The sequence below is a fragment of the Eptatretus burgeri genome, chromosome 16 (genome assembly GCF_056783735.1).
Source record: "Eptatretus burgeri isolate ZD-2024b chromosome 16, Ebu_testis_v1, whole genome shotgun sequence".
In the NCBI taxonomy this organism is placed as follows: Eukaryota; Metazoa; Chordata; class Myxini; order Myxiniformes; family Myxinidae; genus Eptatretus; species Eptatretus burgeri.
This window is the reverse complement of record NC_140976.1, coordinates 51,437,995-51,455,381: the sequence shown is the minus strand read 5'-3', so window position 1 is coordinate 51,455,381 and position 17,387 is coordinate 51,437,995. Positions and strand designations below refer to the sequence as shown.

The window sequence follows — 17,387 nt, the reverse complement described above, 5'->3', positions numbered from 1 at the left end:
AAGCTGTTGTTATTCAATGTTTTAATCGTACCTTAAAAGAGAGACTATTTAAAAAATTCACACAACTCGGTTCACAACAATGGTCATATTTTATTCAGGATATTGTGGATAAGTATAATGACACGATTCACACGTCAACAAATATGAAACCATCAGAAGCGTTTACAAAATTAAAATATGAAGAAGAGATTAATGTCAAAAAGCCTAAGTTCAATATTGGTGATATCGTAAGAATATATAGGTGGAAATCTCATTTTGAAAAAGGTTATACAAAGCGATGGACAAATGAACTTTTAAAAATTGTTGATGTGATAGATACAGTTCCTTGGAATTATAAAGTATATGATTTAGAAGGGGAAGAGATATTCGGTTGATTTTATCCACAGGAATTACAAAAGACAAAACTCAGCAAATAATACTCATGGGAGCAACAGGTTGGCGCTTCACTCCCCTCTACTATATACCATTATGGACACTCGAGGACCAAGTCCGAGGTGTACAACAGGGTTAAATTAAAAAATATATATATAACGTGTGTCAAGGGGGATGTTCTTAGATCTGTGAACCCCAAACACAGAATCCTCAACTGAATAGTCAAAGCTTAACTTTTGTTTGTTGGTGTGTGTCTAGTGGGGGACGTTCTTAGATCTGTGAACCCCAAACACAGAATCCTCAACTACATTGTCAAGGCTTAACATGTGTGTGTGTGTGTGTGTGTGTGTGTGTGTTTGTGTGTGTGTGTGTGAGAGATAATATAACAGGGAGCATAATCAAGCCTAACCCTCACATTCAAAATCTCAACCCCAACGCAAACCCGCCCTAACCCCCACATTCAAAATCCCAACCCCAACGCAAACCCGCCCTAACCCTCACATTCAAAATCCCAACCCCAACGCAAACCCATCCCAACGCTCACGTTCAAAATCACAACCCCAACGCAAACCCGCCCTAACCTTCACATTCAAAATCTCAACCCCAACCCAATATATTATTTTTAATACGTATTTCAACAATATATTTTTTATGTTTTTTTCTCTTCTTCCAATTCTGTCTTTTTAAGGCTTTCAGGTTTGATGAAGTAGAAAGGGGGAGTAAGAACTTTCTTGATATTGCTCTCATCAAGCACCATCCAACAAAGAACTACATCGATAGGTTGAGATCCCCAAGAGTCTTCTTGGTGGAAACCACATTTCAAGTCTCCAAAATAAACCCAACTTTCCAAGTCTCCAAGGTATAACCACATTCCTGTTGAGTTTCCAAGATATGTCTCACATTGTGAGTTATCAAGCCAGAACCCACATTTCAAGTCTCCAAAAATATAACCATCTATCCAAGACTCCAAGGTAGACCAACAATTTCCATCAATATTGTGGGTTTCGGTGATAGATCTCACATAGTATAACTGTGGATCATCAAGGAAACTCCATTTTTCCAATTTTTATGGGTTTCAGTCATAGATCTCACATAGTATAACTGTGGATCATCAAGGAAATCTCCATTTTTCAAAATGTCTGAAATTTGTGAGTCTCCAAGGTAGGTTCTATATCTTAGAATATAGGTAGGTTAGAACCATCTTGGCGGAACCCTTTTCCCGAGTCTGCAAGGTAGTTATTTGAACCATCAAGGTAGAACTCATTTACTAATTTTTTTCAAAATTTGTGAGTCTCCAAGGTAAAACTTGTATTCTGGCTCATCAAGGTATAACTTGTTCCGTGGGTATTGTCTTGATAACTCGCAATGAGTACTATTGCTGTAAAACTCTTTTTCAGTATTTTGCTGGACTCCAAGGTATGACTTTTTGGTTGGGTCATCAAGGTCGAGCTCATTCTGTGGGGTTTCTATATTGAGGTTTCTATATCCCGATTTCTATATTGAGGAAGTTCTTGTAGCTCCGATGAGCGGAGATCAGTGTATGTCTTGCCATCATTGTTCCCATTCTGAAATTACGTCTTAAAAATTCTCTTTCGATGTACTTCGCCAGAGTGGACAATTGACACTTGAGATTCACCACACCACCATAACCATTAAGCCAACACCAGATCAGCCTGATATAGCTGCTCAAAGTAACCGGCCTAGCGGGTCTTCACTTTGGACTTCTCTGTCAAGAGCCAACCACCCTCCGCTCTAACTGCATTACACCGAGGGATGGGCTTGGAGGAACACAATGCACAAATTCCCCTGCAAACAGGACGAGAATCACTTGACCACAGATGATGCTCTACCCACTCATAGATTCCTCGCACATAGGCCTCTTGTCCACCCTCAGCGCATGTACAGATTTACACCTCAACTCCCTGTACAGCTCAGCTCTGCCATTAAGCCTGGGCTAGCGATGCTGGTCAATGGTATCCAGTTAATGGTATTCTTCTTTACCCTATGGTGAGTTCTCAGACATCCACCAGCAACGTCAAGGCTGGTGGTCTTCAAGGCACTCCACAACTCATCAGGATTCCCAAAGCCCCAGAACCCCCCCCCCCCCCCAAGTCCCGACTGAACCTGTTCGCAAATTCCTCAGCTACCCTCTCATCCTTGAGATTGCCAACATCCAGTCTCGACTGAGATGGTACCATTCTCCCAGATTTAAGCTGAAACTTCAGAGTTGCTCCTGCAAGCCTGTACTCGGCATTGAGGAAATGAGCACCCCGGTCGACCCTGCAGTTCTTTATCATTCTCCAGCAACCATCAACGAGCACATGGTCAATCTCCTTTGCCATTGCACCAGCATTGGAATACCAAGTCCAGCGATGAGCCTGTGGGAGCTGAAACAATGAACGTGCCAACCAAAATCCATGACTTCTTGCAAAGTCAAGGAACTTAGTGCTGTTCTGGTTCACAGTTCCATACCAATGGGGACCAACACATATATCATATCCAACCCCATCAGTTTCAGTCGATGCATGGAAATCCCCCAAAACTAGAAGAGTATCTCGCCCGGGGCACTGACCAACCACAGACTAATGCGGGGCATTGAATGCATCCTTCACGGTGAGATCACTCGCCTCAGTCAGAGCATACACAGAGACCAAGGAAACGACACCCAAGGAGTGATGAATCCTTATTCTCATAATATGATTGTTGACCGGTGTTACCTCAGTTATCATTGGCATCCTCTTATTGGACAGAGCTACAGCTACTCCTTGGGCAGGGTAACCATCAGATCGACCAGACCAATAGTAGGTGTAACCAGAAGCTATGACCTCACCACAATCCACTCTCCCAACCTCAGAGTGCTGCAATACTGATGTTCAAACGGTTGAGCTCAGATGATCACAGAGACAGGTGATCATCCTCTCTTTGGAAGAGGACATTACAGGCACCCACCTGATTGGACCGTCTCAGGTGAACCCAAAGTGACCGCCGTCTGATGGACGACACTTCAGCACCACCCCGGCACACAGTACTGAAATCTTATCCAGGAAAATTACTCCGTGGTTTTCCTCCTGTCATCAAAGAGTGGGGGTCCCGAATGCTCTGCCCCAATCCTGTCATCCTGTGAGCTGCCCTTGCGGAGGGCAGTTTCACAGGAGGTACTCCCTCAGAGTGGGTTTTCAATTTTATTTGCGTTTTTGTCATGTTTTGCGGAGTGAAGAGTTTTACGGTGGCCGGCGTGCATTTCCTGCCACCAACCTCCTAAAAGAAGGTGCAGGAGGAAGTCCACAGACACAGTTGGGCACTAGATGTGGTTGACAATTGGCTCACAAGGAGCTCCATCCTTTGACAGGTTTTGTTTTTACTCGTGCTGTGTGTCCATATCATGCACCCTCCTCATCAGAAAACCTGGTGGGGGACACGGTTTTGTCGCTGACAACCCAACCATGAAACATGTTAGTGTAGGTATGCATGGTTCCTGTAATCAGTCACATATCTAATCTGGCCTTGCCTGACAATGTGTTTCATTTTCATTTACAATATATTTGTAAAATTTTCTAAAAAAATGTTTTCACTTTGTCATTGTGGAGTATTTTGTGTCGATTGGTGACAAAAATTTATATTGAATCCATTTTAAATTCAGGCTCCAACACAAAAAATTGTGAAAAAGTCAAGGGGTGAATACTTACTGAAGGCACTGAAAAAGCAAATGAGACTTTTGTTTGTTTGTGTCATCACAACTCTGAGCTTCCAAGGTTTATCGCAAAAAATAGGATCACTTTTTTTTTAAAATAACAATACACCTTACAAGGCATTTTACACAGTCATTTCTCACAATTTCTAACTTCCCTGTCACGGTTAAGTGGTGGGGCTCCAGAGGGAGGAGACGGGGTGGAGTGGATGGTGGTGTGAGGAGGGAGGGGTAGGGATAGGTTTGATTGAGAAAAAGGGGCAGTGCCGAGTACCTCTGTTCATCGATACTAATAAATGTGTGTGTGTCTGTGTGTCTGTGTGTGTGTGTGTGTGTGTGTGTGTGTGTGTGTGTGTGTGTGTGTGTGTGTGTGTGTGTGTGTGTGTGTGTGTGTGTGTGTGTGTGTGTGTGTGTGTCTGTGTGTGCCATTGTGTCTCATCCATAACTCTAAAACCTTGAAAATTAAAGGCATGAAACTTTGCATGCATCCTAAGACAACTCCAAGGGAGTGCATGGATGAAAATAGGGTATTTGGGTTAGTTTCAACACCCCTTTTGAAGATAATTAATGGCCATATTTAATTATATCCTTTATGAGGCACATCCATGGCCACCTTGCTCTCTCTGGAATGTTAAGGCGCATCCTGGGTTACCTCACTGTGGTCTGAAGCTGCAATGTTTTTTGGCCTCCTTAAATCAGCTTTGACTATCCACCCTCCTCATAAGGCTGCAATGATTTCTTCATGATAAAGTTCTTTTTTCCACATTCCTCATATTATCGAATGCATGATTATCATTGCTACAAATTGCTCGATACATTGCAATGCTTATAAACACCACGAGACGCCAGCGTTCATGGCTTTATTTCATTTCCGCACATTATAACCTCGAGCATCTCTTAAACAAAGCCAACTTGCAAATTTTTTACGTTCCAGAATTGAACTTCGCAGCAGTTTCGACTGCAAAAAAGGTGTTTATTTGTCCAATTCAGACATATTCGATATTTTGTGCATCTCTGGGAGGTGTGTGTTTAATATGACGGTTCGGTGATTGCTAATCGCGTGCGAAGCGAGCCATTCCTTATCAACCTATTTGTTGGAGTGCTTAAGCCACTTGGAGAGCTCTACTGTATTCACTGTCACTGAGTAGTGTATATTGATCGACTTGAATAATGTTCAGGAGCCACTTGGCTGTGATGGCACCACATTATTCTGCGGTCACATCAGCATTGATAAATACAAATACAACTAGAAGGGCACTCAGTAGAGTGCATACCCCTGCCATGTAATGCCTGATCCATGAGAATATATCGGCCCAATACATTTTTGAAATATCATGCGATATATCGTTTTTGCCCGATCTTTCAATGGTGAAGAATCACTTTAAAAATTAAATAATTCCCGTCTCCAGATCCGGGTTTGGATCTTCACCAAAATCTAATCAATTCATCGCGGTCACACACCCAACAGGTCCACCAAGTTTCATCCGAATCTGTCCACAACTTTTTGAGATATCGTGCAAAAAATTAGTTTCACCCTATCTCAATCGTGAAGAATCACTTAAAAAATTATTGGATCAGGATCCAGATTTGGATCTTCACCAAAAATTGAATGAATTCTTCCGCGTCACACACTCAAAAAGCCCACCAAGTTTCGTCCAAATCCGTGCACAACTTTTTGAGACATTGTGATATATGTAGTTTTTGGCCCTCTCTCTCAATGGTGAAAAATCACTTAATAAATTATAGCAGCCGAATCCGGATCCGGATCTTCAGTAAAATCTAATCAGTTTGTCCTTGTCACACCCCCAACATATCCCGCAAATTTCATCTGGATTTTATCTGCACACAGACACACAGACAGACAGACAAACAAGCAAACAGACAGAATGAGGTGAAAACATAACCTCCTTCACCCATGGTGGCAGAGGAAATAAAGAAACATTTCCTTAACATCACGGCAGGATATCTGAGAGGTACACATGCTTCCTCTAAGCTGTCTCAACTGATTTTGAATCATGACCCAGCTATAAACTGTTATCCCAGTGTTTCACAGGCAGGGTGATTCATCAATGTGTGTACTGTTAACCTGGACGTTGCATCTGCCAGAATCTCCCCTCCCCTCCTCACTCCCACGCTCCCCTCTCTCTCTCTGTCTCTTGACGTATCTGGAAGGTGGTTATCACTGGATATATCTGGATGGTGGTTATGTTTGGATGGTAGTTATCTCCATCGGTGTCTGGATGTTGGTTTTGTCTGGGCGGTGTTTAACTCCGAACGTGTCAGGGCGGTGTTAATGTTCGGACGAGATTTTGTGTCCGGGCGGTGTTTATGTCTGGGTGGGAATTTATTTCTGGACGTGTCCGGGTGGTGTTTGTCTCCAGGCGGTATTTGGACTAATTCTGATGAAACAGTATGAATCTTGTTTAATGCTCCACTGCACGTTTGCCTTCCCTTCCTCTCACCTCATGCCGTCTTCCCTTTCACCACTCTTCCTCACTCTCCCCCCTTTTTTTTTTTTTTTTTTTTTTTTTTTTTTTTCTCTCTCTCTCTCTCTCTCTCTCTCTCTCTCTCTCTCTCTCTCTCTCTCTCTCTCTCTCTCTCTCTCTCTCTCTCTCTCTCTCTCTCTCTCTCTCTCTCTCTCTCTCTCTCTCTCTCTCTCTCTCTCTCTCTCTCTCTCTCTCTCTCTCTCTCTCTCTCTCTCTCTCTCTCTCTCTCTCTCTCTCTCTCTCTCTCTCTCTCTCTCTCTCTCTCTCTCTCTCTCTCTCTCTCTCTCTCTCTCCCCCCCCCCCCGCTGCTGGTGGTTTGGTTTCTGGGTGTTTTGTCATGGCCGTCATTGGCTCCTGCTCTGTGCTGTGGTGAGATCCTAGTGCTTTTTTTCCTCCCCCCTTCTATCTACCCAACTTTACTTTGCAATCTGATCAAGGATGGTCGACTCGTAGACCAGCGGCCATTTTATTTGAAAAAAAAAATATGGGCTTGACCTTTAACTCCGCACAACAAGATTACTAAAACAATGGAGGCTATGACATTTTATGCCTCTTTTCTTTGTTTCGGATGAGCTTTACCATGTCTGGTCTTCATGATGAAGTACACTTCACCATGTACTTGGCTCTTTGTAATAATGTTTGCATTTTTAGATCCTCGTGGATGATTTCTAAGTCTTTCTCACGTTGTTGTTCTTGTGGACTTTTTTTGTTTCACAGCCTACAGTTTTCCTCGAAACTTTCTGAAACTAGGCATACATATGTAAAAATACCTTAAAAAAATACAAAATACAGTAACGATCTCTGATTTTGAAAATTCCGCCTAGAAATAAAGTTATGACGTCAAAATATCTCCGCTAATGGAAATCGCCTAAAAAATTATCTCCGAAACTAGGCAAGCTTTTTGAATTCTGTTTGTGGGAATCGAACAGGGCATTAGCAGAGATGAATTATCGCACATATGATACATCACTATGATGTCATATCAATTTTTATGATGTCATTCCTATTTTTTGACATTTTTTGTTTCACAACCCAGAGTTTTCATCGGATCTTCGTGAAACTTGCCATGTATATGCAGAAAGCCCACGCAGAGGCAGTAACCATCTCCGATTTTGGAAATTCTTCGTAGAAAAAAAGTTGACATCATAATATCGCCACTAATGGAAATCTCCTATATCATTATCTCCGAAACTAGTTAAGCTGTTTTAATTTTGTTCACGTGAATCAAGCCAGGCATTAGCACAGATAATTTATCGCAAACCTGATACATCACAATGATGTCATATTCGTTTCTATGACGTCATCATTAAGAGGAAGAGGATCTTAGCTCTTTTGAGCTTGTTATTAATAACATGGGTTTGTTTCTCAACAGAGAAACAACAACGCCTTTTAAACTGCATACACACTTTGTGCTTTGACACACCTTAACATAGCTTTGCTATTTGTATTACCATGAATTTTAGTTCAGGATAATGTCCTTGTGTTTATTTTTGTGTTATATAGATTTTACACACATGTAAATTTGCTTTTTCCTTGTTTCATTCATTTTGCTGTAGATTACCTGCCAGAAGGTGCCAGAAGTCCTGGTGAGCGTATGAACCATTCCAAGCGGGATCCAAATGAGGATGAAGATGTTTATCAACCACCCCAGAACCACCGATGCCCATAAAGGGTAAATGTATTCTCCATATTGAACAGGCTTGTAAAGAATGATTTTAGAGAGTATTATCACCTGCAGGAATCCAGGAAAATATGTTAATATTTCAAACCTCTCATCAAGCTCCAATAATCTTTGACTTTTCAATCACATCAATGCCACAAAAAATAACTCACTTTTTCAGATCTGCACCTTTTCTCGATTTGGAACAATATTTGCCCGATTTGAAGCTTTGAAATGGAAGGCCTTTTGGGCTGAAGTTGCCAGAATGAGTGTTGAGGAATATTGCTTCAATGTTTCCAAGATATTGGCTTTTCAGTTACTTTTAACTTCTCATATGGTTCCTATTTGTTGGAAAAAGTCCATCATTTTTCCCATGCAAAAAAGTGTTCACTGAAAGCAGCTCAATGATTATGAACCTGTTGCCCTGCATCCTGTGTAAATGTATGGGGAAATTGATCGTGAAGTTTATGACATCAGATGCAGCTCCCAAATTCGATCCTTTGCAATTTGCATACAAATCAAGACGCAGTTTTGAAGATGGATGGCTCAGTTTGTTTCATCGATTCACAAGTCACCTTGACATGAATGGAACCTATGTTCATGTATTTGTCAGTTAAAAGCTATATGTTGTGGTAAATTTAAGCATCAGTAAATGCCTGTAAATTAACGATTAAAATGGATTGTTACATGTTATAAAATTCGTTTAGCACACATCGGCAAATTGTAATTTCAACTGTTTGATGTAATAATCTAATTTTAACTGTAGACGGCAGTATTGTACGGTAAATTGCCTGGTAAGATTTTTGAACGTACTGAAACGTTCTCAGACGAAACTTCCAGTATGGACGAGAATCGCATTTTCTGGGACATCCATGATTGTTCTGTGATACTATATAAGGGAGGTGCAGAGAGACGGGTGATTTGTGATGAGCTGTGTGTTTCCATCGTCGATTTAACTTTGATGAGTGAACGAGGTGTAAATGTCAAAAGCGGTTGTTAATGCATGGAGCCAATCGCAATCAGGTTGTTTAAAACTCGTTAAAATTGTGTGTCGCGAAATAATTCCTTTTGGCTCTTTAAACTCATCCATCTGCCATGGAGTTTGATAAATGGATGAAGCGAGGAGATTGGCTTGGACTGAAGCCAGAGACACTAATGGCATTTGTTAAAGAACAGCAAGCAACTGCAAAAGGGGAGAAGGCTTGGGAACGTGAGGAAAGACAAACGGAGCATGAGGAACGCAAAGAGGAGGCAGAGCATGAGGAACGCAAAGAGGAGGAAGAGTGTGACGAATGAAAAGAGGAGGGGAGTGTGAGGCATGCAAAGAGAAAGGGGGGCATGAGGCACGCAAAGAGGAGGCAGAGCGTGATGCACGCAAAGAGGAGGAAGAGCATGAGGCACGTAAAGTGGAGGTGGAGCATGAGGAATGCGAAGAGGAAGGGAGTGTGAGACGCAAAGACGAGGGGAGTGTGAGGAACGTAAAGTGGAGGTGGAGCGTGAGGCACATAAAGAGGAGAGTGTGAGGTACACAAAGAGGAGGGGGAGCGTGAGGAATGCAAAGAGGCAGAGTGTGAGGCACGCAAAGCCAGAGCATTAGGAATGCAAAGAGGAGGTGGAGCATGACGAACATAAAGAGGAGGTGGAGCGTGAGGCACGCAAAGAGGAGGCGGAGCATGAGCAATGGAAAGAGGAGGCAGAGCGTGAGCAACCTAAAGTGGAGGTGGAGTGTGAGGCACGCAAAGAGGAGGCGGAGCATGAGGAATGGAAAGAGGAGGCAGAGCATGAGGAATGCAGAGAGGAGGTGGAGCATGAGGACTGTGCAAGGAAAGAGGAGGTGGAGCATGGGGAATGCACTTGGGAAGCTGAAGGTTTGAAGGAGGAAATGCAAATGAAGATTGAATTGGCAAGATTACAGTCAGAGATTGAAGCAGCGAAACGTGCTCGCATCATAATTGACACTGGCGATGTCCGAGTAATGGCAAACAAGCCAAAGTTTCCCATATTTGATGAGAAACACTGTGAGCTGGACGTGTACCTTGAAAGATTTGAGCGCTTCACTATGAGTCAACATTGGAACAGAGAGGACTGGGCAGTTAGTCTCAGCCCCCTTCTGACAGGCGAAGCACTCCAGGTGTATACCAGTATGCCCTCAGAGAATGCTCATGAATATGATCGCTTGAAAGTGGCCTTGTTGAGGAGGTATAAACTTACAGAGTGGGGATATCACTGGAGGTTCAAAGAAATCAAACCTGATGAAGGTGAACCTCGTTTCAGTTCGTGACACATTTGAGACGGTGCTTTACACAATGGACTTGATGGCAAAGTGTGAATGCAGCTTTGAAGCATTAACTGACTTCTTGGTTCGTGAACAGTTCCTTCATGTGTGTTATACTGAGATGTCCCTGTTCATACGTGAAAGAGTGCCTCAGAACACGGAAGCAATGACAACCTTGGATGAGCAGTATGTTGTGTGGTGTAGCCATGCCCACGGGGAGGGGCATGATGATGATGCATGATGGGCGTGATGGTGGAGGAGTGGCCGTGGGGTTCGGCGAGGGATATGAGGTGTGCACGCCGTCTGAGGCGTCGTAGTAATGCTGGAGTCGGCCGGCTCGTGAGTGTACCGCGTACGGAATAAAGGAGAGCCGCGGGCACAGTACGCCCGCGCTCGCACTCGTGCAACACAGCCCGGCTCGACTGTTCCTCCGCTTCGTGTCTGCCTGCTAAGTATCTCCCAGTACAGTACAGTACAGTTGGCGACGAGGATCGGCGGATCGGCGTGTGTAAGGGCGGTTCCAAGCTACGGAACCAAGTGTCTCACGGAACATGGCGGAAGGTCGCGGCACGGCACACGGACGTGTACCCGTGTTCGGGGGAGATGAGTTCGAGTTGTTTTCTGAACAGTTGGGTTGCTACTTTCGGGCAAATGATGTAGAGGATGAAGAGAAACGCAAGGCGATCTTGCTCGCCTCGCTATCAACGGAGCACTACCGCCTGCTGAGTGATTTGGTGGCTCCAAATAGACCCAGTGATGATGTGCTATCCTTTCAGGACATCGTGGCGAAAATGAAGACCCACTTGGCGCCGGAGAAGTCGTTACATCTCGCGCGGTTCCAGTTCAATCATCTCGCTAAGGGTGGCGAGGAGCGCGTTGCGGACTTCGTGGCACGAGTGAAGCATTCGGCTGTGCCTTGCAAATTCACGGCAGAGGAGCGTCCGACAAGGCTCAGAGATCGTTTTATTTCTGGTCTGCGAGACGCAAAGATGGTAGCGGCTATCCTGCGATTAACCGACATCACATTCGACTCGGCGGTCGTGACTGCTTCGTCTGTCGAACAGACACTCACGGATGTCCGTGCCATTGCTGGCCAGGACGCAATGAGTAGCTCCAGCTGGAGTATGGCAGCTAATCCCGAAGTCAATGCGGTAATCGCACAAGTGCCGCGAGTCACGCAGCCCGGAGTCCGAGCGGTGGCTCAAGTGCCGCAGGTCGCACGCGCGCCTGGCGGTGCGGGACGAGGGGCACCGCAGCACGATCGCACCGGGAGCGAAGGGGCACCGCAGCACGGTCGCGCCTGGAGCGAAGGGACTTTCCGCGGCTGCTGGGGGTGTGGGGGTCCGCACCTGCGACAAATGTGCCCGTATAAGAACACCGTGTGTTTGCATTGTCACAAGGTTGGACATTTGAAGCGTGTGTGTCGGATGGCGGGAGCCTCCGTTGGGGTCTTGGGTGACGAGGTGCGAGAGGACCCCAGTGACCTGGAGATCGGCCTGCAACCGGGGCCTGACAATGCCGGCGAACCAGAGCGGGAGATGCAACCACGGTTGAGTCTGTTTTCCGTTGGTTCGGAGATGACGACGACTTTCACGGTTGAAGTCGAAGTGAATGGCCAACCTACTGTGTTTTGCGTGGATACCGGGGCTGCGGTGTCGGTCATGGGTGAGCGGGCGGCTCGTGGTCTTCGCGGTATTCGCCTGGTCAAGACGGCCTTGTCGTTATACACGTACACCGGTGGAGCGATTGCACCGCTTGCGAGGGCCGACGTCTCAATGCGCTACCGAGATCGACGCGCCCGGCTCTCGGTGTTCGTTGTACGAGGGGAGGGGCCCCCCCTGTTGGGTCGAGACTGGCTTGCGCACCTCGGACTGGGTCTCCGGTTCGTACCTCCAGATGTGCCGGTACTCTCTTCGAGGCCTTCATCGAGTACCGAGGGCGAGGCTCTGGCGGGCGGCGAGAGCCGTATCAGCTCTCGCGATGAGTTCCCGCGCTTCGCTCGCGATGAGTTCCCGCGCTGTGGCAAGGTTCGAGAGGCAATGCGCATCGGTGTGGTTCAGGCAGCTTCAACAGGTGGCGGTGGGCCCGTGGCGTTAAAGGGAGTCGCGAGTCGCAGCATCAAGTCGACAACCAAGAAGCGGACTCGTGATGCGGGTTGTGGGTTGTTGTTCATGGCATATGTGTTTTTCCTTGCTCTATTGATGCAGTTTAACGTTGTTGAAATAAATGCCAGCAGTTCTCGTGTAAAAGTGGATGTGACGGAGATCATTAAATGGGAATTGGATTATGATCAATGTGATGTAGGGGCTTCAGGGACGGTGGTGGCGAATAAAAAGGTTGAGTTGGCCGTCCACTGTCCCGGGCCGCAGGTAATTGCTTTGTCATATGCTGGGATTTTATCAAAAAAGCGCGCTGTACGGAAAAATGAATTTGCGATGCTTCGAGTATTATTCGTAATGATTTATAACGAGCCTATGATTGCAGTGTGGTTTAAGTGGAGTTGCTCCTGTCTAGCGGCCGTGTGGGTCTCGGAGATCGACTCGGCACCAAGACTGGTGCCCTGGTCTGCGTTACCTCCACCTCTGATTGCGAGCACAACTCGCTGTGTTCGCTCAAGGCCGTTTGGACGGGCGTTGGCGTCTCGACTGATGGTGGTGCGTGAGTTGTTTTGGCGCATTAAATGCATGAAGCCAGCGGCGCTATTCAGCGCCCCCGGCCAAGGTCTAAGGCTGGCGCCACGGCTTCCAGATAGCGGGCTGCCGGCCTCGGGATGTTTATCTACGTCGGGTCTGCCTGGGGGGAGTGGGCCGGAGGCGTTTGATGGGGCCGGAGGAGGTTAGCTCGAGAGGTCGTTACGACCTTGGCCAGAGTCATGTCAGCATGGGCCACCTGGGGGGCGTTTTTGCTGCATAATGCTGCTGTGCTTCTCATTTTGCTGCTTCATATCGGTAACGCGGTCAGACCTGACCTTTGCTGCTCCACTCGCTCGCATCGACACATTATATGATGTGGTGTGCTATTTTCATTTTATTTCCATGATTATTATACGAAGTCCTTCGTGTTCTGCATGCTTCTTATAATACTGATCATTTAATAATCATACTTTTAGGAGGGAGGAGTGTGGTGTAGCCATGCCCACGGGGAGGGGCATGATGATGATGCATGATGGGCGTGATGGTGGAGGAGTGGCCGTGGGGTTCGGCGAGGGATATGAGGTGTGCACGCCGTCTGAGGCGTCGTAGTAATGCTGGAGTCGGCCGGCTCGTGAGTGTACCGCGTACGGAATAAAGGAGAGCCGCGGGCACAGTACGCCCGCGCTCGCACTCGTGCAACACAGCCCGGCTCGACTGTTCCTCCGCTTCGTGTCTGCCTGCTAAGTATCTCCCAGTACAGTACAGTACATGTTGAAGCACATGGAGGGTGTATTACTAGGCGGTCAGTCAAGAAGAAGGATGTCACCACGAAACCAAGGTCAGACAGTTTTCTGCACAACACTGATCCATTTCAGCCTATAAAACTCAAATTCAGTAGAAACGAGAGGGAATGATTCTATTGTAACAAGAAAGGCCACATGATGGTCAAATGTCAATTGAGGAAGGCAGCTGAGACGAGGCCATAACAAAAAGCAGCCAGTGCAGTGCATGACTTACAGAGGAAAGAGGATATGTGCAGAGCAGAGTCAAAAGAGCAGTCTGCATCAGCTGTGCAAAAGTGTCCTGAAGAGATCTGGGTGAACAAGTGAGAATTTCATTCAACACCTCTGGTCTTCAGCAGTTGTGAGAAAACCACCGCTGGCATCGCCAATGGCAACCTCACCGTGGATGAAGGCTACGTGGGTTCAAAAAACGTGACAGTACTCCCAACTTCCTCATTTGACTTTGTATCTGTTTATTTGAAATTCAAGTTTCAGTAACGTTATGCTGTTGATGTGATCACTGACACTCCACTCAAAAGTCACAGACACCAACTGACAAAGATCCATTTGAGTGGTAACTGACCTGTACATTCGTTCACCACCTTGGATTGCAGTCATGAGAGAACACGCTGGGTTTGGCACCACAAACAACATATGTACACCAAGGGAAGGAAACCCCAAAGGTACGCGAATCACTCCCACCTCCGACAGTATTATTTATTGATTTATCATCAGCCTTTAAAACTATTGAGCCATTTACCCTTCTGAAAGTGCTGAGTGACCTGAGCCTGAACCCGCATATCATACTCTGGGTGCAAAGTTTTTTTTTTTTACGAGACCATCCTCAGCAGATGAAGGTGAATGGTAGTTTATCATCAATTTATCAATCTTTAATGCTGGTGTTGTACAAGGCTGAGTATTATCACCTGTACTGTTCAGTCTGTACACCAATGGATGTGTGGCTCTCAAAGAAGTGTGTAAATTTATTAAGTACGCAGACGACACTGCCATTGTTGGCTGTCTTTCCAATCAATTGTGCATTGTATCGTACCTCAATGAGATTGATGCATTCAATAAATGTCTTAGCGACTTTTGGCTCTGAATGTGTGCAAAACTAAAGAGATGATTTTGGATTTTCAAAAGGGTCAAAATCGTGAACCTGCAATCATGATGGTGAAAAGGTGGAAATTGTGAAGTAATTCAAATAACTGGGCAATATTATTGCGAACAAGCTAAATTTTCATGAAAACACTGATGTTGTGTACAATAAACCAATGCAAAGATTGCATCTTCTCATGACATTGAATTCATTTGGTGTTAGCTCACACGTGATGTGGATGTTAACTCATGCCTTGCTGATTAGTGTTTTGACATTTAATTTGGTTTCTCGGAATTGTTATCCAAATGTGCAGAATAGGTCCAAACTGAGAAAGGTCATTACACTGGCATTTAAAGTGGATGGGCCTTCAACCAGTATGTAGTCTATATTTGCGAGCATTGAAAAGGAAGTCCATGCATGTATGCACCGATGAAAGTCACTTCTTGAACAAGACTTTTTCAAAAACTAACATCAGGAAGATGCTTTTGTTCTGCACTTATTAAGAACACAAGGAAACCCAAGGAAACACAAGGAATACAGGGAAATCAGATACAGGTGGAGGCCATTCAGCCCATCATACCTGTGCGCCACATCAACTCCACACCAATTTATCAACACAGGATCAAAATAAGAAATTGCAAAACACTTTTTTTTGAAATTCAGTGTTTTAGTGTTTGTTTATTTTTTTTTGTAGTTTTTGTATTTTTCTGTTTTTTTCTTCCAGGGGAGGGGGGCATGGGCTTGGGTAAAAAACAAGCAACATCAACCACACAACACCACTTGGTGAGACCCTCTCCAACAACACTCCGTACACATGAACACAATCACCCATCAATGCTCAAACTACCTAAAAGTCCTTTCAACATCCCTTTACCCCTCTATTTACAAAACTTCCAGGTACGTATCTAATTCCAATATAAACTTATCTACTGTTTCTGCTGCGATTACCTTTCCAGGTAGACCATTTCACACATTAACTACTCTCTGAGTGAAATTCCCCTGTCTTACTACTGTCTTAACTCTCCTTTTCTTTACTATCAGGCTATGGCCCCTGGTCCTATCACTGTCGACTCTGCTGAATAATTCATTTGCATTTATTTTGTCTCCACCTTTCATCATCTTAAACATGTCCATCATATCTCCTCATAACCACCTCCTTTCTTGTGTATAAAGCCCTGTCTCCTTGAGCCGCTCCTCATAGCTGAGTCTAACTAGGCCTGGAATCAATCTAGTGGCCTGCGCTGAACCCACTCTATGGCATCGATGTCTTTTCTGAGTTGTGGTGACCAAATCTGCATGCAATATTCTAGATGTGACCCTCACTAAATTCCTGTACAATGTTAACACCACCTCTTTTGATTTATAAATGATCCCCATCCGAATACAACCTGAAACCCTGTTTGCTTCACCTACAGCTGCCTGGCATTGTGCTGCCTGCTTACCTCCTGTATCTATTACCACCACCAGGTCCTTCTCCTGTGTGATACGCTCCAAAATTACCCCTAGCATCATGGAATATTTATTTTCAATATTCTTAACAATCCTCAACACCTTACACTTGCTCAGTATAAATTCCATCTGCCAATCTTTTGCCCAATCTATGCAAGTACCAATACTTTCCTGTATCTGATCAGCACCCCCTCTGCTATCCACCTCACCTCCAAGCTTTGTCTCATCTGCAAATTTGGAAAGCTTACTCTTCACACCACTCTGCAAACCGTTGATGTAAATAATGAATAGTAATGGTCTGAGTACTGATCCCTGAGGTACCCCACTACCAACATCCTTCCAGCAAGACATCCTCCCACTCACAGACACTCTTTGCTTCCTATCACTAAGCCAGTTTGCAATCCAATTAGCTACTGAACCAGCCACTCCACCAGCCCTCAACGTTGCAAACAACATCCGTTATGGTACCTTATCAAATGCCTCCTTAAAATCTCGATATCCATTGTCCACTGCCTTTCCCTCATCCACCCAATCAGACACTGCTTCATAGAACTCTAAAAGATTTGTTAAACAGAAACTACCTTTGGTAAACCCATGCTGACTACCTTTAATTAGTTTGTATTTCTTTAAATGGTTCCTCATCTGATCCTTAATCTCTCCAACACCTTCCCTACAACTGAAGTCAAACTAACATGTCTATAGTTTCCCAATTATTCTCTGGATCCTTTCTTAAATAATGGTGTTACATTTTCTACTCTCCAATCCTCCGGTACCTTTCCTGACTGCAGTGAGCTATTGAAAATATCCGTTAACATCTCGCTTACCTGCTCAGCCACCTTCCTCAATACTCTCGGTTGCATATTATCTGGCCTTATCTACTCTTTGATTACCTCGCTGTTCCTTTATTTCCTCCACTCTGTGGAAACAGGATTATTAATCGAAT

General features: G+C 45.0%; 1 protein-coding gene across 5 annotated transcripts in view; it reads right to left on the bottom strand.

The window, feature by feature from the left end:
• Nucleotides 1-17,387, bottom strand: part of LOC147011057 (sodium- and chloride-dependent GABA transporter ine-like) — a 129,302-nt gene that overhangs the window by 16,514 nt on the left and 95,401 nt on the right. For 2 of the 5 annotated variants that reach the window (XM_085860231.1, XM_085860234.1), the window contains one exon: nt 8,108-8,278. The exons of 1 other annotated variant lie outside the window; for it this stretch is intronic. In XM_085860231.1, the coding sequence (XP_085716357.1) occupies nt 8,108-8,278 (171 nt within the window). Of the gene's footprint in view, nt 1-8,107; nt 8,279-17,387 lie in introns of those variants that run through there. 2 more of the 5 variants (XM_085860233.1, XM_085860232.1) reach the window with 2 other exon arrangements.